Source organism: Physcomitrium patens, chromosome 15 (genome assembly GCF_059467195.1).
Source record: "Physcomitrium patens ecotype Gransden chromosome 15, ASM5946719v1, whole genome shotgun sequence".
Classification (NCBI taxonomy): Eukaryota; Viridiplantae; Streptophyta; class Bryopsida; order Funariales; family Funariaceae; genus Physcomitrium; species Physcomitrium patens.
Window position 1 is genome coordinate 10,144,362 of NC_143424.1, and position 22,338 is coordinate 10,166,699.

Sequence of the window (22,338 nt, forward strand, 5' to 3'; positions counted from 1 at the left end):
GTTGTTTTCAATAAAAAGATCTCTTAAAGGTAAAAATGGGGGAGAAAGCTCTGATGGCGAGAGCCAATTTCGGATCCAAGCTTTGACGGTGGGAGCCAATTCTGGATCCAAGACGGAAGATTGAAGAAATTCAGAGGATAAGGTTAGGGGAGAGAATAAGTTTTTGGGGAGTTTTTTGAAGAATCAGAGAGCTAGCTTTATGCTTCGGGCGGGGAAAGAAGACAGAGAATTGGATTTTTTTTCTTCATAGGGTTTTAGGAACACTGAGGCAATCGTTGCTGAAGTTAGTATTGTAATGGTGAATCGGGATTTTTAATGAAGTGGGTTTGATTACTCTTGACTGTTTTGTGAAATCGAGTTACGTCTATGATGAAGAGTTAAAAGGGTGTCTATAGGATTGAGTATGCGGAGTGAATGAAATTTATTGGATTAATCTAACAAGACAATCAGTGGATACAAGATCGTGAGTATAAAGCGGTATCGAAGACTAGCAGTTTGGATTGTTCGGGGTTCTCTGTAACGTCTAGAGACCTATCGGCTGGGGCAAAAAGGACTTTGACAAGCAGTCGAAGGGCATCTGTATAGATTTACGGTGTATTCTTGCAGTTGTTTGTATTCCAATAGTCAAAAACTGATAAACTGCTTGAATATTGGCAAATTTCTATACTACCTTCTACAGCCAGACGCCCGGCGCGTTCTCAAGCAGGAAAGCACGTAATACGACAAAAGTGGTGAACCCAACGTGAAAGCTTGAGGTAGAAGGTATTGGATTTTGGTTGATTTTATCTTTATTTTATGAAAAATGAAAATAAAAATTTTGAAGGATTTTTGGGAGGAGTTTCTGGTGGAGATTCTTCTAAAGGACAAGGTATGCACATGGATCCGTCTATTGCTAGTATGTTTCAAGCCTTCTCATTATTAATGCAGCAACAACAAAGCAATGATTGAAAGGAAGCTTTGGCAATCAAAGCATTACAAGCAGTGGTCAATAAAATTGATCAATTTGATGGGAGGAATATTTCAAGGTATTTAAGATGTAATGTTCGTGAAATGGAATTAAATCAGGTTTCTGAGAAGAAAATGGTTGAATTATTTGGACTTGCCACAAAACCGGAGATAAGAGACGACATTACATCGATTACGGATCGTTATGGGAATTCATGGGAGGTTTTTTCACATGCATTGAAAGACGAATATTTCTTGGAAGATGCTGATCGCGTTACTAAGAAGCTATTTCTGGAATGGATTGAAAGGCCCAATAAGAATTTGCAAGCAACAGAGCTACTAAGGGAATTTGAGAGGCAGTACTCTCAATTATCGAAGGTAGAAAAATTGACATTGGAGCCGAACAAAGTTGATCTATTTCTTCAAGCTGCTGATGGAGAATTGCAAGAGAAATTAGAACCCCTTCTTGAAGACAAAGAAGAAGATGAAGGATTGACAACGAAGTGGAAGAACGTTGAAGATGCGGTGGATTTGTTTACAAAAAAAGAAAGGAAGAAGGATAGGAGCAATATTCCGAAAACAGTACAAGCACCCAAAGCTCCAATACGTACAACACCACCAACAATGCCTACAGTTCAACCTTCGACATCCTTGTCAAAGAAAGCAGATATGGGGATGGAAGAAATTATACGAGGAATGCGAGATCTTCAAATCAAATTGGCAAGACTTGAAGAGAATACTTCTATAAATAATTCGAAGAATGTTTCAAAACAAGGATATGTACAAAGATGCATTTGGTGTGATGATGCTTCACACACTAGAAAAGATTGCAATGAATTTAATAATATGATACGGTAGGGAATTATTTGCTGGAAAGATGGGAAGATAGCATTGAAAGATAGGGATGATCTTCTTCAAACTAATTTTGGCAAGGGAAGAATGAGAGTATTGGTTCAAGATTACCTAAAAGAGCATGAAACAGCAGCACGAGAAAGTGCAAGTTATGTTTCTAGAGTAGATGATGAAATTGGTGGAAATACGGAAACTAGTGAGTTTTGGGCTTCTACCGTTTCTACAATGCAAGAAGGAAAATTACCTCGAGAAGCGTTATTGAGGATTGCATCTACAATACAAGGTGCAACAGGTTGGGAGGATCCTGTTGAGTTTCTTTCAATTCATGCATATATTGCTAAGAGCCAACATGAAGCTTTGATGGAAGAAAAGAGACGAGGAAATTTTGATGATACGAGAGAAGGAAATTCTTCTAAGAGGCAAACTCGAGGAGACAAGGCTCGAGAAGCAGCTTCACAAGAATTGCCTGTAAAGGATACCTCAGCATCATTAGAAGAAAAAATAAAGGAGACAAAAAATAAAGACAAATCAATTGCTTATAAGCTACTTTCTGACATTGAAGCGGCAACAAATTTGAAAGGGGTGTTGGAAGAACGTATATTAAATGCTAAGGTGGAATTCACATTGAAAGAAGTCTTGGAAATTACAAAGAAAGAGTTTCATGATGTAATCATTGACAGCATTAAGCGAAAGAGGCAATTAATGGGCGAAACTGGAATGAGTCATGCTATTGATGCAAGAATATATAGAGATGAAGAAGAGGTTGATATTGGTTACAAGCAACCAACAAACGAAAAGAATGGGTATAATCAACGAGTACGTTTCGAAGATTCTAGTGACAAGGAAATGGAAACTTTGAGCCATTATACTCGAAAGCATTGGACAAGAGCAACTACTAAGGTATTGGTGAAAGTAGGAGATATAGAAGAACCAATAGTTTCTTTAGTCGACCATGGTTCTGAAATAAATCTCATGTCTAAAGATCTTTATAAGAAGTAAAAATGGCCAATTGATATGGAACATGGATGGGCAATTTGAGCAGCTAATAACACACGGGGTGAATTATATGGAGCTTGTCTAGATGTCAAAATTTGGATTGGAGATGTTACGACGGAGCAACATTTCTTTGTTCAAGATACAACGTCTTATCCGTTGATTTTAGGACAACCTTATATTATGATACACTGATGGAAACAAAAGTACTTGACGATGGTTGTACTTATGCAAGAATATGTAGCGAAGATTGGAGGAAAGCTATACAATTTCTAACAATACCTCCTAACCATGAACGGAATCGAGATAGGTTGAGGGAGAAACCATTGCCAAAGATTGTTGAAGGATTTAAGGATTTTGGGGAGGTACCACTGTAAAGCGAGATTATCGAAGTACAAAAGAGGAGGTACTCTCGTGAGATGAAGGTGCTTTTGATGCGAGTTTTATTGGTATATTGGAGAATGGAAATATTATGTATAAGAAAGTTGATGATTTTAAAAGAAAAGAAAGAAAAAGATTATATGATATTGAAGGACAATTACGCAAGTTAGGTACATTACAAGATGATGAGAGGATTTTAGGTGTTTATGAAGAAAATGGACTGGAAGATTCATTGGAATTGATTACATCTATTGGGTTAGGGGATAATGATAAGATTGCTGAGATTCATTCAAGAGAGATTTATACCATACTTGAATCTTTTCAAGCACCAGAAGTCACTGTAGAGACGAGATATAAAATAGCAGATAAGAAGGTAAAGCATGTTGCCGGACCATTACCAGAGGATTCTAAAGAACAAATGGGAGAAGCATCAAAAGAAGCAAGTTTAAGAGATCCAATGAGTATTTGACATTAGTTTACTAAAGAGACTTTTGAAGAATTGAAGATTGATTCTGATGGTTCTTTATTGCCGGAGGAAATTACTTGCTTCAAAAAGATGTTGGCTAAACAAGGTAGATCGTTTCCTTTCAAATCTCATGAAATTCGGTGTGTGGATCCAAATATTATAACACCTATGGTTATCTTCACTGTACCGCATGTACCTTAGAATCCAAGACCGATTCCAATACTGAGGGCATATTTACCTAAATTAGTTGAGCTATTAAAAGAAAAGATAAAGATAAAAATATTGAAACCCTCGTTTGCGCCGTATTCTAGTCGATGATTTACGGTACCTAAGAAGAATGGGTCACTACGGATTATTCAAGATATGCAACCGGTGAATGTAGTAACTGTCAGGAATGCATGAATTGGACCTATTATAGTTGAATTTGCTGAGGCGTTTGCTGGAAGGGCGATCTATTCAATGGGTGACTTGTATTCAGGTTATGATCAATTTCAACTTGCCGAAGGAAGTAGAGATATGAAAACAATGAGGACAGCACTTGAATTGGTTAGAATGTGCACTCTTCCTCAAGGCGCGACCAACTCAGTTGCGCATATGATGAATGGGATGAATAAGGTATTGAGAGATTTTATTCCGGAAAAGACTATGCCTTTTCTGGATGATGTTCCTATAAAAGGGTGCAGAGAAGGAGACAAGGATGAAACTTTAGATATGAGGGGGTGTCACAAATATGTTGTTGATCATATACAAGATTGTGAAAAGATTTTAACTCGGCTTGGAGAAGTTCATCTTACATTATCGGGTATGAAGTCCGTATTTGGAGTACGAGAGGTTGTGATTGTTGGACATTTATGTGGATCTTATGGAAGAAAACCAGATCCAACTAAAGTTGATGCAATTGGAAGGATGAAAGAGGATTATGATTCTTTAACAGAAGTTCGTAGATTTTTGGGTGCATGTGTATTTTATCGAATCTGGATCCTTCATTTTGCTCACATAGCGGATCCATTATATGAACTGTTACGCAATGGTTACCGATTTAAATGGAAAGAAAGGCATATTCAGGCAATGCAAAGATTGAAGTAATTATTGATGTCACCTCCAATATTGAGGAAGGTTGATTATAAGTGCAATAGACCAGTGATTCTTACTGTGGACGCTAGTCCAATTGCCATTGGATGGGCTGTGGGTCAAGATGATTTAAATGGGAGTAGATTTGCAGTTTGATTTGGGGCTAAAGTTGTAAGTATTCGTCAGCATGCATATTTGCAAGTCAAAAGAGAACTTTGGGGAGTCGTTTTGGCTATGAAAGCTGAAAAGGACTATTTGATTGGGATAGTAGTAGTAATTGAAACAGATTGCTTGCGATTGCTTCGAATGATTATTAACTGTTCAATGCCAGATATTGCAATGTTGAGATGGATTACTTATATTAAGTCACTAAATCTAGAATTTAAGCATATTATTGGGAAGGATAATTTAGTAGTAGACATGCTATCTCGAACAAGATACGAGAGGGAGGACGAAATGGTTGAAGACATTGATGACATCGGATTGAAATTCTATTCAATATCAAATCTCAACAGAGAAGATAAGCTTTTTCTTGAAGAATCTTATGAAGGAGAATTATTGGATATTGATCATTACTTGAATACCTTGACTAAGCAGGGGAATTGGTCTACAGAAAAATTCAAACAAATAAGAAAAAAAGCATATGGATTTTTACTTCGAGATGGATTCTTATGGAAGAGACCAAAGAAAAGAATTGGAATGCCACGACGAGTGATAGGAAAAGGGAAGAAAAACTAAAATTATTAAAGGAGTTTCATGATAGTTTATGGGCAGGGCATAGAGGAATCTGGACTACTTTTGCTAAACTCAAGGAACGATATTGGAGAAAAAATATGTATCGAGATGTGCTCTCATTTGTAGAGTCATGTGAAATTTGTCAATCGTATTCTAATATCCGACATCGAGATGGTCTTCATCCTACGTATCCTCTGGCTATTCATTTTAAATGGATTTTTGATTTGGTTATTATGCCGGTTGGATTATGGCAGATGAGATATTTGGTTTTAGCTCGTGAAGATTTATCAAATCAAGTAGAAGGAAGAGCATTGAGGACAAAATCTACAAAAGAGATTTGTAGGTTTTTGCTTGAAGATGTCATTTGCCGCTACGGATGCGTAGAAAAAATCATTGCAGATCGTGGAGAATTAAATGCACAAGAAGCTCGTAAGTTCTTTGAAAGATGTGGAATTAAACTATCACTGACTACTGCTTATAATCTAGAAGGGAATGCAAAAAGCGAACGCGGTCACCCACCTATTGTGAAAGCATTAGTTAAAGCTTGTAATGGGAAAGTTAAAGAATGGCCATGGCTTTTATCATTTCCATTATGGACTGATTGAACAACACATAGTTCGGTGATAGGATATATGCCAATAGAACTTATGACAGGTCGAAAACCAATTATGCCGATTGAAGAAAAGGTACTTACTTGGAGTATGCTACCATGGGAAGATGGATTGACAAGAGAAGAACTTCTGGCTATTAGGATTCGACAATTGGAGCAAAGAACGGAAGATGTCCAGATAGCATTGGGAAGGTTAAAAAGAGCAAGGTTACAAAACAAGGCGCGATTCGATAAGCAACATCGATTGACACCAAAAGTAATCGAGGAAGGTGATTGGATATTTGTTTATGACAATAGTCTGGATAATCAACATAGTATTTTGGAGAAATTTTCAAAACGTTGGTTTGGACCATATGTAGTAACAACTGTTCATGATAATGCGACTTACTCATTACGGGAGTTACATGGTACAAAATTGAAAATACCAATTGTAGGGAAACAAGTAAAAATATTAAAACGAAGACACGCGGAGATGAATATGGAAGACCTTAATGAAGGTATAGAAATTCCGCAGCTAGAGATTGAAAGTGATTTGGATAATGAAGGTGACTAAGACGAAGTGGACAAAGACGTAAAGGATATTTTCTAAATCAAACAGCAATTGGGTAAATTGGTACATACTAGAGGATGCACAGGTTCAGAGGGGGTGGATGTCGTATTATAACACGAGTATATCGTGAAAATATAAAGAAAGGGGACTTTTATTAATGTTCAGTTACCTCAAATATTGGGAGCAACGACCAACTCCAGTGCAAATACTGAGTGGCCAAGTTCAGTCACCCCGTTACAATCAGCCGAGGCATACTGAAATGCTCCATTCGATTCCAATAATGGGAGTCAACAGGAAGAGAAAGGACCAATTCACATGACTGGTGAGCCTGGTTTGAAGAGCCAATTGGATCCAATTTCAAGAATCCAATCCGGATCCTCTTACCCAATATGAGACCTGAATTGGCCAGATAACTTAATGCAGTCTAATTACGAGAAAATCCAGGTCTTACTACAGGCCTCAGCCAATCTGATGTGAAGGACCAATTTGATCCAATTACGGGGACATCCAGATCTTACTACTGGACTCTTAGCCAATATGAGACCTGAATTGGTCGGGCGACTCAATGTGGTTCCGATTACGGGGTTTCGATTCTATTTTAGGCTGTCCTGTTCTCTGTGCCGTTTCAGGGAACGTTGTTTTCGATAAAAAGATCTCTTAAAGGTAAAAATGGGAGAGAAAGCTCTGATGGCGAGAGCCAATTTCGGATCCAAGCTTTGACGGTGGGAGCCAATTCTGGATCCAAGACAGAAGATTGAAGAAATTCAGAGGATAAGGTTAGGGGAGAGAATAAGTTTTTGGGGAGTTTTTTGAAGAATCAGAGAGCTAGCTTTATGCTTCGGGCGGGGAAAGAAGACAGAGAATTGGATTTTTTTTCTTCATAGGGTTTTAGGAACACTGAGGCAATCGTTGCTGAAGTTAGTATTGTAATGGTGAATCGAGATTTTTAATGAAGTGGGTTTGATTACTCTTGACTGTTTTGTAAAATTGAGTTACGTCTATAATGAAGAGTTAAAAGGGTGTCTATAGGATTGAGTATGCGGAGTGAATAAAATTTATTGGGTTAATCTAACAAGACAATCAGTGGATACAAGATCGTGAGTATAAAGCGGTATCGAAGACTAGCAGTTTGGATTGTTCGGGGTTCTCTGTAACGTCTAGAGACCTATCGGCTGGGGCAAAAAGGACTTTGACAAGCAGTCGAAGGGCATCTGTATAGATTTACGGTGTATTCTTGCAGTTGTTTGTATTCCAATAGTCAAAAATTGATAAACTGCTTGAATATTGGCGAATTTCCATACTATCTTCTACAGCCAGACGCCCGGCGCGTTCTTAAGCAGGAAAGCACGTAATACGACAACGGTAGTTGGTAGAAAAAAATGCTACCATCTATTAGATGCATAATCTGAAGATCAATATAGAAAGTTGTTTTTTGTAGCATTTTCATCTTAAATTCACATATAAGTAAGTTAGTAGGTATAATACATGCAAATGTAGTGCCTACTAGGTTAAGATCATCAACCTATACAGTGATGATCACAAAACCAATTTTATCTCATATGATAAACAAACAAGGGATTAGTGGATCACTTACAAACTTATTTGTAAGTAAATAATCTTAAAGACATTGATACCACATACGTTTGGATTGTTTTAAACCATATAAGGCCTTACATAATTTAATACTACGATATTGTCTTAGAGCAGGTCTATTTGGAGTTCTTGTTTCTAAGCTAGATGTAACTTTCATATAAATATTTGTATCAAGAGAACCATATAGATATGCAGTTATTACATCCATTAGATGCATCTCAAGGGTGGCATGAACTGTCATTCCAATAATATATCAAAATGTAATTGAATCGATGATTAGAAAATATTTGATTCATAATCAATGCCAAATCGTTGAGTAAATCCTTGAGCAACAAGTCGAGCTTTATAGCAAGTTATTTGACCTTGAGTATCTTGCTTGCATATTAATATTGTCTTATATCTCATAGGGCGAGATGTAAGAATGTCTATAATTGGACCAAAAACTTTCTTCTTACACAAAGTGGCATACTCCTTTTCAATAGCAGTTTTTCATTTTAACCAATTAGAGCGACGCATCGCCTCTTCGATGGTTTGAAGTTTATGATCATCTTCTTTGCAAGAAAAGTCTTCTATAATCATATGTGCAAATGATTTATCTATCATAATAGATGGCCTGTCCTACATATCATCTATAGCACAATATAAAATAGATAATTCTTTACTCAACTTGTTCTTATTTCTTCTAATTCCAAGATTATTTTTTAGAGGAATTGAAGGTACATTATGCATGGATATATCATCATGAATAGGTAGTCCCCCAGGATGAGTGGAAATTTCTTGAGGAATAATATTAGGATTAGTCAATATTATAGCTTTCTTTTGATGTGGTTGCTTATCTGGTCCATGAGTTCTTTTAGTTGTTATTATTATAACTTGAAGTATTGTAGTCAATGGCAATGCAATCTGAGCAGGTGCATTTTGAGCCTCATTAATAAGAACTCTTGTAATTCTAGGTGCATCATTGAAGCCATCAGGTGTTTCATCTGCAATCCGTTTTAGATGCAACATCTTAGCAACTTCAGTTTCTGCCAAAGATGTCATAGAATTGGGATTCATTGTAAATGATTCTCGTGCTTCAAATATACATACTTTATTTCTTTGTTGATTGGATACTCCTCCTTGAAGAGATGGGAATATATTATCTTCAAAATGAAAATTTTACAAATGTGCACACAATAATGTGCCCATTGATGGATCAATAATACGAATAATGTTTGGTGAATCAAAACCAGCATATATGATTTTTTATTGATGAACTTCAATGGTATACCGTTGAGGTTTTGGTATTCGAACCCAAGCACGGCAACCAAATGCTTGTAAGTGAGATAGATTTAGAACACGATTCAAAATGAGTTCATGTAGTGAAACAATTTCAAGAGAAGAAGGATGGAGGCATATTAATGTTGCAGCATGTAAAACTGCATGACCCAACATAGATGTAGGTAAGTTTGCGTGAAGGAAGAATGGATGGATAATGATTTGTATACGCTTTATAAATGACTTTGCAAGTCCATTTTGAGCATGTTCATATAGAGCACAATATGTCAACTCAATTCCTGTTGCAGTACAATAGTCTTCAAAAGACTTTGATGCTAATTCTTTTACATTATCGATATGCAATGTTTTTATAAGATAATCAAGAAAATGTGCCCAAAAACAAATAAGCATAGATATAGGATTGGAAAATACCATGTTTCGAATTGATAATAATAAAACATGTGATTGTTTACCTGATGCATCAACAAGGTCCAAAAAATAACAAAATAGTCCTGATATTGGATTAATAGGACTACAAATATTACCATGCAAACTTTCAAGCATTGGTGGTAATTCTTGTGGGAGTTTCCAAATGGAATGCCGAGTAATCATCTTACCTTGCATCCATGCACGACATAATTCCATAGAGTCTACATCTGTAGGCTTTAAATTGTATCCAGCTATACAAGGAATAATCTTTCTAAATAATGTAGATCTTGGATGTCCTAATTGTCTATACCAAAGAAAAACACAACTCTCTGTAATAGATGATGCAAAATTAAATATAATGGGAGGCCAAATCACAATTTGATATAAACCATTTTTTGCAGAAAAATCTTTTTCAACAACTTTATGGATCTTTTGCAAGAACCAAAACCTCTTTTCTATTTAACATGGCGATTGAGAGGTGATAACCATTGATACATACATCTCGGTAGCTAATCAGACTCTGAGGTACTAATGGTGCAAACATCATATGTTTATATTTTATGATGGAACCCACATGTAATTTTACCATCGTTGTGCCCTCTTGAAAACAAAATGCATTTGTTCCAGCCATGGTCATTATATTTTTAGTTTTCCAAGTTGAAGATTTTTCAATAAAAAATTATCTAACTCATAAGTTAGTATGTATTGTTGCACAATCAATGAGCACATCATTTGATTCATCATTAGAGGTTTTTTCATTCATATAAGCTTCTAAGTCATCAACACCAATTGAATCCATCGACGCATCTATGGTATGAACTTCACGAGCCTCAGCTTGTACTTTCTTATTTTCTTGGAAAATTTTAATAAAATATTTTGAAGTATGGCATGCATGTGTTAAATGTCTAATCATTCCATACTTATGGCAAGAATGCATCTCTGATTTTTATTTTCTACTATAATTAATAGTAGAACGTTTATTCTTTCCATATGGATAGAAATGGTCATGATTATGACCACCCTAATACTTATGAGCATGTTTCCCATGTTTATATAATTTTTTTTTAGACTTTGAAATATTAAGTGCATGAGATTCTAGAATTGTAGTTCCAATAGGACGAGCTTCAGCATTGCACAAGAGTAGCTCATTTTGCTTCTCCACAAGAAGTAGATAGGATATGAGATTATAATGACTGTGAAATTTCATGTTCCTATAATATTGTGCAAGCACAACAGATATAAGAGGAAATGAAGAGAGAATTTTTTCAATCATTTCTTCTTCAGAGATGCTTTGTCCATATAATCGTAATTGTGAGACAATACTATACATTTTACTATTGAAAGCATTTAAATTTGAAAAATCCAAAACACATAAATGTCTGCAATTATGACTTGTGCTATCATAATACATGAAGTCTTGCTTAAGAATGCTTCGGATACTTGGTTGTGGAAGGTAGAATAGAAATTAAAACAAAAAAATCCTAATTTTAATAGAATACTAACAATGCTAAACAAGCTTTAATCAAATCGGAAAACCTCAAAGGAATTCCAAAGGAACAATAAAAAATCTTAAAGAAATATTATAATGATTACAAATATATCTCAAATACATCTCAATTCAATCTTAATATAATCCTAATTGAAATCTTACTTCATTCAAACTTTAGGCCAAAAACTAACTAAATCTTAAATCCTAAATATACTCAACTAAAATTCTAAATCCTAAATCAAATCTTGATTAAATCCTAATCAAATCTTAAATCCTAAACCAAATCCTAATTCTAAATTAAATCCTAACCAAATCCTAAATCCTAAACCAAACCCTAATTCTAAATCAAATCCTAACCCTAAATCAAACCCTAATCAAATCCTAATTCTAAATGAAATCTTAACCAAATCCTAGTAATTTCTATAGTAGAATTAAACCTCAATAACTAATGAATGAACTGTTGATCTTAACTCAAATTTTTCATACTTCTTAAAAACTAAGTTGAAAATAAGCACAAAATTTTTGAAAAAGATCGGAATTACCAAATAGGCGATAACCTCAAAAATGTACTCGGATATTGGCCGGCCTCCTTCTCCAACCTTGATGCCAATCTCCCAGAGCCAATATCTCTTCTTTTCATCGTTCGATTGATCTCAAAATTTTCATAGATATAGAAAAATAAGTCTAATATCCTTTCATATAAATTTCACTCCAATCCAACTAGTAGATTGCAAGAAATCTTAAAAATCCTCACTAGACCTAAAATTCTACTTTTTAAGACTTTAATTCACTTAAACCTCAATAACCCTCAATTCAATTGTTAGATCGAGCTAAGATTCACATCACATATTAAGCACAACTATGAACATTAATCGGCAAAATTTCATCCATAGATCTATTACAAAACTCTTGAAATCACTAGAAATATCAACTCTATTTTATTTCACAAACCCCAAATCACCTGAAAACAATCTTGACTTTGTAAAGCTCTTACAAAGTCATAAAAACTCCAAATTGCCCAAAAATAATACTCATAGAAACCTTATTCCATATGCTATCAAATTCCACTCTTTGATTTGCAAAAGAACTCCGAAGTCGTCGTCGAGACTCAATTTTGTGCCTCCAGGTTTGATTTCGACCCTAGTTCATAACCAGAACTCTCCGGGTATCAATATCTAGTTTTTCTAAGTAAATTTTGCTAAAATTTATTCTTAACTTCCTTCTAAAGATGCCTATATCATTTATTTTTTTAATCTACTTTTTTTTGTCTTATTTATGGTCCTACAAAATAAGTAGAAGTCACCTTTCTAAAAAGCAGCATTGGTACCTTTTAGTTTTACTACCTTTTTGACTATTAACTATATTTCTAAGTTAATTTGCTCTAATAATTTGAACTAAGATCTCTTATATTATAATAATTTCTACACTCTTTCACCTATTAGTCATATTACATCACGACAACGCATGGAAGGAAAATAGTCTTTTGATGATCAAACATGGATTTAAGATTCTTCAAAAGTTCTGCAAGATCTTCCATTTCCAAATATTGATGTTGTAATGCAGGTACAAGATGATGACAAAAGAGAAGAAGTATTTTCCAATAAATAGTAGGAGAAATAGAAGTACTTATTGTAGGAGATTCTTCAAACATAATGTCATCCTAGAGTTGTTCTGCAAATAAATTTGCTTTTGCCATTTTTGCCCATAATAGATAATTGTTTCCATCCACAATCAATGGTGGATATAAAAGAGCTTGAAAATGTTGGGATGCAGTGGTAATAGTTGGAACCATAGTAGAAAGAATTAAAGATGTTGAAGCAGTCATTATAAATAAATCTATAAAGAAAATACAAGCTCAAGTAGAAAAAATTGAGTATAATGTACCTTAAAATATAAAGTCAAATAAAATGATAAACTTGAATTTAAAAATCAAAAATATTATTATTATTTTATTTATTTATTTATTGACAAGGTTTTGGATTGTGACAACAAAGCAGCAATAGGATGGCGGCAAGCAACAGTAACAGGGTCGGTGACAGTTGGTGATTAGGAGCAAGGATGGAGTTGACGGTTGTTTGGCAATAGTCGACAGTCATCAACTGCGGCAATTCGACGGTTGTTTGGCAGCATACGTGGGACGCAGCAGGAAAGTTGAGTTGAAGCAAGTATTTTAAGCAAGCAGTGCAGAGAATGGAGGAAGTGTTCTAAGCAAGCAGCTAATGTATAAGGAGCTAGCAAGAAGTGCAGCAAGATCATGAGACAAATAGTGAACAAGAGTAGCAATAGGTTTGAAAAGTCAAGACTAGAGCAAAAAGAATTGTGATAGTCTCTAGAAGAGAGTCATGTTGATAATGTGTCGAGAATGTTTAGAAAGACACAAGAGTAGTAGTAAATAATACACACACACACACACACACAAGAATAATCGTAAGTAATACACACAAGAGGGTTTCTAAGGAGAGAGAGTTTCACACATAAAAATTTATTCATCTGGTTGTGTCTTATATACAAGAGGAGAGAGGGAAGAGGATAAACAGTTCTTCTCTACTACATTCTAATGTCTACATTTAATGCTCTCAACACTTGGAAAGTGAAAATAGTTGTGGTCAAGTTTTTTGTACAAAGGAACTTGCACGGATGTTCTATTAGAGGATAACTGCAGAAAAAAGCAGAAAAAAGCCTGCAAGAATAAATTCTGAAGTACTGACAGAAGTTCGATGTATCTACTTAAAAAAAAAACTATTCATCACCAAGTCCGATGTGCCTTGGATATGGGAGTCCTCTATCATGTCACAGGTCATGCTAAAATGTAACCAACCACAACGTAGTTGACATTCAGTACGTGTCCATGTCAGTACGCGTGTACTTCTTACGGGTACCCAACTTTTTTGCGCATCATTCACTTCCACCCCCCTCAACGGTCTCCGAACACATTTCCAGCAACGCACTCCTCGAACTTGTGCAGCCGATATCTCTTCAAAACCTCTCGCATCTGATTCACAGCATCTGGGTTCAGAAAGCTACCAAACCGTCGCACATTCCGCAATTTCCTCTGGAAGATGCTCGATGTATGAGAAGCGGGATCGCTTCTGAGTTGCTGCAGCTGCTCTTACTTCCGCTGCAGCACAAGTGATGCTTTGGCATTCATTCAACATTGAGTCCTTTCAAATTCTTCCTAAGCTTGAAACATCTTCCTCTTCAGCTCGGGCCCCTGACCTGGAGGCCATCGATCCTTGCAAACTCCAACACCTCAGCAAAACTGGAAGACCCCAAGGATGTAGGCTGGAATTGGGACTCGAAGGCTGTGGTGAGTCTTGATTTGAGGAATGAAATACTTCTAATTGGAAGGTTTTTTAATTAGAGGTTTGATTCCTAACAGACATGGCGTAGATGTACACAACGCTATATTTCTGCACCCATTGTTCGTAGCCGACAAAGGACCCTGCTTTGATTGGCGATATTGACTGTCTAGAGGACGGAAGCTTCTGCAAATTACGTGCTCTTGGCAGATAAAGTAAGTTATCGATCGCCGAGGTTTTAAAGAGTGCATAATAGGAAGGGACCATGAAACTGGAGGCTAGATTGTGAAAAACTGAAAGACAGTAGAGACGGAATTGAGTGTTGTGCAACTTCTAGTGAAGCTTCAATACAGTTCGAAATGTGAGCAGTATCTGTTTCTTTGGACAAAAATGAAAGATGCTAATGAGAATTAATCACCTAACAAGGCAGTGTAAAGACGGAAGTGATGAGAAGGATGACATGTTTCAGATTGTGCAAGACATCTGAAATTCAATTTATTACAAAAGAACGGACCACACTGGAGTAAGAGTTGCTTGCGTAAAGCTAAATCAACAGGGCATCGGTTGTTGCTATCGGTCAACGCTGCTTACTTGACATATGTCAAAAATCATCAAGCCGTACTTTTTGTTACATGTGAATGCTAAGCCTCTTCCCCTTTCCCATCTGTCCTGTTTAGTAGCTGTTTCTGCCGTTTGTTACAAAAATTGGGGACTATTCCTCCTCTTCGGCTGTCAAATCCTTGGACGCTAGATATTTAGATGTAGTGGAATGCTTGAAAGGGATATAGTTGATTTCGTCATGATCGCACACTCGCCAATCGACCACGTAATCCAGCTCTTCATCGTCATCACCTCCCTCCGCAGCTGCAGCCACTTCTTGTTGCTGCACCAACAGGCAAATAAGTTGAAATTCCAGTCAGAGATATCATCTTTACTAATTCAAGCGCTACATCACGTGCAGAGTCTCAAACAAATTCACAGCAGGATTGTTAATATGATGACGTATACCTTTTTGGCAGACTGAGAGAGGGGCTTCAAACGCTCATTGGCAGGCTTCTCCCGGCTTGCCCCTGCAGATGGTAGCTGAACGGCAGTCTCCACAGCAAGCTCAGACAACAACTTATCAACCTCCTCCTCAATCTCTTCTTCCATGTCTTCGTTGTCGAGAGCCGAGTCCAAACCCTCGTTCAGAATTTCTTCCATCACTCCAGCCTGCCACATACGTTCACTCTTTCTTAGGCGCTAAACCATTGCTATTACTCCTTTCCACCTGTGAAAATTTCATCAACAGATCGAAACCGATAAGAACGAGCCCGGAACCGAAGAGGTAGTGAATACTACTTATGATGGACATTGGACAGCAAGCTAAAAGAAGCGTTACATTATCTTCATCTCTTTAGACATTTCTTGCATGGTGGCCGCCACCTGAGGGGCCTTCATGAGCTTTTTGACTAGCGTCATAACTTCGGTGCTCTTCTGCAAGTGCCCTACGGCCCTTGCTGTTGCTGCAATTCACAATCCCTTTCGTCAATCAATTAATTAACCCAGAGCACGTGGTCCAACTCTGCTATACTTTAGATGGTTTTTGTTTAAATAACATGCCTTGTTCTGGCTTAGTTCAGATGGAATGAAGCAATGAACGTGCAACTTTCCTACTAAAACCCTATAGAGACATCGACAAGTGTGAAGACGGTGATCGTCATACCCAAACTTTCTCCCAGGTGCATGGATATAGAATTGAGTTGAGCGCGATGCTCATACAGGCGCCCAACCACCTTACGGGAGCTAACTAGCTAGCTTGCCAAAGACTGAAATTTCCTCAAATAAAAGCTCACTAGTTAGCTTCTCCTTTCAAATTGCCTAAGACGATAGAACTGCGCATCAAGGCAAGCGGACATGCATAAAATAATATGTGGTGGACCAAATTCTGAACTTCATAGAAGCAGACATGCTTTCATGTGATTACCGCAGCTTTCATCCTTCTGTATATTTACTATGTCTGTCATCGTTGAAGAATATGACGATTTTAGAGATGAAAAGAAGCCAAAGGGCTAGCAATTGGAACAAGCAGGACCACGCTGCGAAAGGTTTAATATAAAAAGAGCTACAATGATGGGTAAGTCACCTTCGCCGATTGCATATCATTCTGTTTGGCAACATCCTTGATAGCCTTCTGTACACACTTCTCTTCTCGTTGTATTTCTGGTAGACGGAAATCATTAAACATTAAGCTAAACATTTAGAGACAGCATTCTAACTTCCAAGCTTTATCTCAAACTCGTTGCTTTGATTTATTTTTTGTTTCTCCGACCCTTATTTCAAGATATTATGTGGCGGTTCCCAGGGAAATTCCTGCACAGTTGACAGGATTGGAGAGCATGTCATCTGTGCAGGAATCATCAATTACAAACCACCTGTAATTACTCCTCATGCATATAAACCTGGACAGGTAATGTACTCTAAGAGCTATTTGCCACAATGTATTAGAAAACACCCTGAAAACACAGTCTCCCAATCGTCCACAATTTCAGAAATATCACTATTAGATGTACATAGAGGCGTAGAGGCAAGACTGTTATTTGGGAACCACAGAGAACAATTGGCTTTTCTTCTGAGGATCACAATATGCCCATCATTTGCATAAATTCCGTTCAAGTTGCAATGAAGGCAGTTTCCAATGACTTAACAACCAAAAAAAATTTTAATTTTAATTTTAATTTGTTATGTGCTTAACAGCATGAGTTTCCGCTAGTAATATATGTGTAAACTACACATAAACATATCCTGCTGCTTCGGATGCTGCACAATACTTAAGCATTGAAAAAGCCCTAGAATGTAGCTGAATCCAGGGTTTAGGTCAGACCCTGGAACCGCATCTTCTCTCCTGCGTCGGATCGCCGCTAAATTGCGCTTTAGACATGGCCATCATCCCCCACGCTCATCACGCGACTCTCGTTGTTTTTCACTGCACCCCAATGTGCTATTCTTATCTCTCAGTTTGACATTTTAATGCTTTGACCCACAATTCGTTTCTCCCTGAATTTCTGAGATTGTGATAGATAATACTGAACACAGATTTCAGTGAGTAGGTGAGGTTATATTTATCCAAGAGATTAATCTATATATATATATATATATATATATAGAGACGTTATCATTACACAACTTTTAGTATGTTTTAGTCATCACACCACTTTCGCACCACTTTGATAGATAGTTGATTAGTCACTGCACTCACCAACTTGGAAATTTTTGTGGTTGCATGTGAGCTAATTGGATACTTCGCTAAGCGATAGAAATGTTAATTGTTAATTAATATGGAAGTTGAGATTAGAAGTGAAATGTATTACGGACGGAATCTTTTGTGAAAGTGTATAGAATGTAAGGGAAGAGAACAGAGATATTTAATTTGCACATTGCGAATACCAGATTCAAAACCACGAAAAGCCAAGACTACTGAAAATATCTTGAAAATTTTAGAATGATAGTAAGGTCAACTATGTGACTGATTTGTCAAAGATTTTTCCATATCAAAAATAGTCCACACACACACACATATATTTGTATATATTTGTCATATATGTATATATTTGTCATTCATCTCAGCGAGAGGCAGAAATTGGCTTTGATTACAGTGATAGTTTCGGGTCTTGTTCCTGAGCATGCGCATCGATGCTTCGCGCACTTCAATTTTCCTGGCAACCGCCGGTAATCGATCATAAAACTCTGCAGAGACAGCGAAAAGATCGAGCATGCTTTGATTCCGCGCTTGTCCAATCCAGGTTCAGTTGTGACTCTTCATTCTGACGCTACTTGGCCATTGCTTAACAATATTAACTTCTGAGCAGGAACACTCACTCCATCCCAGCTCTTTCACATCGGATCCTCAAGCTGACAAGCGCGTGCAGTCACAGCCTGGTGAGTAGTACACTCCACACTGTAAAGCCGTTGCTCTGAGGTCTTGGGCAGTGCTCTCAAGGTAGAATTAGGTTGATTATCTGTTTCCCTATACCCAGTTTTTCCACCAGAAAACTGAGTTCACTTGAACAGTTAACCCTATGCGCTAAAACGCACAAGAACAGCTAATTGATCCGCACACGCAAAGGAATCTTCGAGGCGAGCATGCGAATCTCTTATGCACGATCAAGTGTTGGGTGAACAGTATTACTGTTGGTGAATTTCAACTTGAGAAGCTGTAACGAGAAGTGGTACCGCGAGGTCCAGGCTGCAGTCGACTTTGGTGTAATCTTCAGTTCTGGGTCATACGCAACACGAGCTCCTCCACACTCGCAGCACACCGACAGTGGTGATGGGTAAGCACCGTGTTAAAGCATATATTCCTATGGGTGTGGTGTCGCTAATTTTGTTCGTCACCCGTCCAGTGCCATCGAGGTTTCGGTCCATCCTTGCATACTCGTGATAATGGAACAGTTTTCAAAGTCTGCACTATATGCTACCACTTCGAAATCCTCAAGAATGTTCCTTCTGCCTGGTGCCTCGCAGCGGAAACAGAAGACTTGCACCTCACTTGCTACACGCATGAGATTCAAGACGGCCTCAATGCTTCACCAAAACTTAATGCAGGAACAGGGCAAGGTGGGGATCTAACAGCAGCAGGGTGGGGAAGCTTTGTGGTATTCGACAACATCGTCAAGGAAGGTCTGAACGAGGACAGTAAGACACTGGGAAAGTTTTCAGGATGGGGAGTTGTAACAAGTATTGGAGGGATTCCAGCTGGAGGTGCTCAGATGTCGGGACAATTTGACTTCGGCGAGGGATCTGAGTACAATGGATCAAGCATCGCAGTTACGGGCACCGTGTCTGTTCCCGGAGTTGGCCCTCCTCCGCCGTGGGAGCGCATCATAGTAGGGGGCACCGGCAAATTCAGGGGATGCAAGGGCTATGCTATTGCACAACCAGCGGCACAGGCTCGTCCCTTGTACGTGTTCCGGTGGGACATCCACCTTTCCAAATAGACGTCGAGGATCTCGTCAATGTGAGCTTTGTCTTCGCAGCCGATAATCTTTTTTGCAACTGTCTCACTTGTTATTCTTTATTCCCTAGGTCATGGCATTTCCAAGAGGCCACCCTCAGCATCTACTGTATGGTATTTACTGTCGACAAAAGAATCTTTCAAAGTGTGAGACATCTCGTTGAATCTAAACACTACAATAGTGACACAACGGGTATTGTTGGATCTTTGACGAAGTGATTCAGTTACTGAGAGTGATTTGAATCAGTGACATCTAGCAACTGATACTGATGTCCTCATGACCAGCTAAGATACATATTTATATAAATATATAAATAAATTACAAGGATGGATGACATGGAGTGGCGTAAAATTCCCGGCATTGTCACTGCCCTTCAAGTCCACCTGAGCCATGATCTAAACGCTGCATGATGAAAGACATTATTGTCGTAGAAAAGGTATTCGAACAGCCAATCCTGAGAAGTTGCTTGGCTTTTCGAAAAGAGCTCTCTCTGCTAAGATTTATGTATCTGGGAACAGCGGTGGCACAGGACAAATCATCTTGGGCTTGTAATCTGTTCCCCATTCCACATAGATTTTCCCTACACTTCCAGACATGTTTTGTTTTGCCAGAATCCCAGTCGATGCATAGTCTGACCATCTAGAACTGAGCAACTGCGCTGCAACGTTTCTGAAACTGTGGCGCTGCGGGCAATCGATCGGCTTGCACGACGCCAGCTGGGTTTGGAAGATGACCTCAATTATATTGTTGTTTTCAACTGTGCTCGGTAGGCATTGGCGTCTGCGTCCTAGGGTTGCTGACATTAGCGTTGTCAAGAATCTTCCAGCGCAGTAAAAGAGGGATGAGTTATTCTGCGTGGCTAAAATGTCCAAGGCGTCATGCGTAATTGTGAGATTTGAAGCAACGATCATGACGATTTGACTAGGGTCTGAAATGATACCGATGCACTCTACAATGCGCATTATTTTTCTTTTTGGTACAAGAAACCACGGAGTACGACATTAGCAGCGAAAAGACAAAGGGAAGGAAAACAAATCTTAACAGATGTTTGATGGGACCCCTTCCACACTAAAATCCTTGTGCTCTTGTAGAAGGTGCAGAGGCTCCACTAATGAATAAGTGGAACAGTGAACAAATCATAGATTGAAGAATGTCTTCGGCTACTTCCGTTGCAGCATTTTCTGAACTGTCTCCTGCTTGTGGAATCCTTCACCGCTGGTTTTACTTTTACGATTGTCTTCCGAATTACCTCCAGCACTCCTTTACGATCCTTTCTCGTCTTCTCTGGTGCTACTCGTAAAGTGAACCGCGCCTGCGTTTTCCCCCTCCTTGTTTCCAATCACTGCTTCTTTTCCTGCTCCTAATCTTCTCTCTATAGCTTCAATTGGGACTGTATTTCTACCGACCGCTTTTCATGAACTTGTAATTGCATCTTTTATTTATTTTTATTTTTATTTTTTGTAATGATTGAAGCTTACTACTGCTTCGATTGAAGGAAGCTCTTGTTCATCAGATTATGAGTTGGGTTACTCTTTGTAACACTTTATTACTGACTGTGATGCGTCTGATCAGGAACCTTCGTGTATTTACAGAGTGAGATATCTAGCGTAATAAGCGGCTGCTAAAATCACGATTGATATGAAATGCGTAATTTTTGGCGACTAATGATCTTATTCTGCTGGAGCTCTGGACCTTGTCAACAAAAGAACCGAGAATAAACTGGCCATTAAACGAACTGCATTTACAAGAAGCCAATGTCGACGTTAAAACAAGGTCTGGGTCCCTGCTTCTCCACCCAAATGCTTCAAGTTCTTGTTTACTTTCTTCGGTTTCTGATACACCTCTAGCTGCTTTCCAACAATCACAGAGAGAAAGTACAAATTTTGTGCAAACAGCCCGTTCGAGCAAAGCTCAAATAAGATGGAGATGAAGATGGAGATGAAGATGGAGATGCTAGTCTCACACCATGCATACCATGCATATAATCGATTTTTCTCCAGTATACCAACAGCATCATAAAAAATTAAATGAAAGAATGTCAGACAATACGAGTACAATGGTACACAAGATACAAACAAATCAAATGTGATGCATATACAGACATATGCATTGCATGAAGGATCGAATCAGCAGTAGGTGCAGCCAACATGAAGTAAAATCATAGCGCGATAAGGCAAGGCATCATTTACCGAACAAGCTATCGTGGTAGAGACCGAACTCACGGATGTAACGAAATAGTAGGCTTTTTTGCTTCGCATGATGTGGTACACCACCGAAGCCCTACTAAAGCATTTCCCCGAGTCACCGTCTCCATAAATACGATTCCACTATTCCCCACGATGGAAAAAATCTCGCTCAATACTTCCACCTCCTCGCATCAGCACTTTCAAACAACAGACTCACACACCATCGGCGTGGCAATCACAACCAGAAACTCAATGACAGTGTCCCTGGATCCTTACACCCAAAAAGATCTTTTACAATATGCACAAAACAACACATCAAAACAGAGTTCAGTCAAATGACTCGAATAAAGACTGACCCAGCAATAGATCAAGCACGTCCGGATGCCAACCGCCCAAATTCCACTGCACGCAACACCGCGACAACTAGCTTGTGGGTGCAATGCCTGTCCAACAAGAGAAGCAGGAGCTGAAAAACCCATGGCACACAC

General features: G+C 38.1%; 3 protein-coding genes across 8 annotated transcripts; 1 reads left to right on the forward strand and 2 right to left on the reverse strand.

Annotated features, from left to right (window-relative positions):
- Positions 1-15,323: 15,323 nt before the first annotated feature.
- Positions 15,324-16,463, reverse strand: LOC112292298 (uncharacterized). The gene is given in 5 exon segments (XM_073539104.2): positions 15,324-15,502; positions 15,505-15,553; positions 15,679-15,884; positions 16,056-16,175; positions 16,376-16,463. Coding segments are annotated over 5 exon segments (432 nt in total). The 5' UTR covers positions 16,398-16,463; the 3' UTR covers positions 15,324-15,467.
- Positions 16,464-18,251: 1,788 nt separating this feature from the next.
- LOC112292702 (pterocarpan synthase 1) lies at positions 18,252-20,064 on the forward strand. 4 transcript variants are annotated; one of them, XM_024541452.3, is made up of 4 exons: positions 18,252-18,378; positions 18,519-18,588; positions 18,833-18,983; positions 19,174-19,998. In XM_024541452.3, exons 1-4 carry the CDS (start codon positions 18,343-18,345, stop codon positions 19,211-19,213), a joined length of 297 nt encoding a protein of 98 aa, XP_024397220.1. In that variant the 5' UTR covers positions 18,252-18,342; the 3' UTR covers positions 19,214-19,998. The 4 variants fall into 4 exon arrangements, with proteins under 4 accessions (XP_024397220.1, XP_024397217.1, XP_090112528.1 ...); XM_024541449.3 differs by lacking the exon at positions 18,252-18,378 and having other exon boundaries at positions 18,546-18,588; positions 18,721-18,983; positions 19,174-20,064; XM_090256402.1 differs by lacking the exon at positions 18,252-18,378 and having other exon boundaries at positions 18,546-18,588; positions 18,753-18,983; positions 19,174-20,064.
- Positions 19,898-22,338, reverse strand: LOC141046296 (uncharacterized). Of its 3 annotated transcripts, none has more exons than XR_012219110.1 (3): positions 22,207-22,338; positions 20,707-21,991; positions 19,898-20,483 (listed from the first exon to the last, which is right to left on the reverse strand). XR_012219110.1 is itself a non-coding variant. In XM_073539309.1 (3 exons), exons 1-3 carry the CDS (start codon positions 22,327-22,329, stop codon positions 21,391-21,393), a joined length of 270 nt encoding a protein of 89 aa, XP_073395410.1. In that variant the 5' UTR covers positions 22,330-22,338; the 3' UTR covers positions 19,898-21,390. The 3 variants fall into 3 exon arrangements, 2 of the variants coding, with proteins under 2 accessions (XP_073395410.1, XP_073395409.1); XM_073539309.1 differs by having other exon boundaries at positions 19,898-21,399; positions 21,854-21,991; XM_073539308.1 differs by having other exon boundaries at positions 19,898-21,991.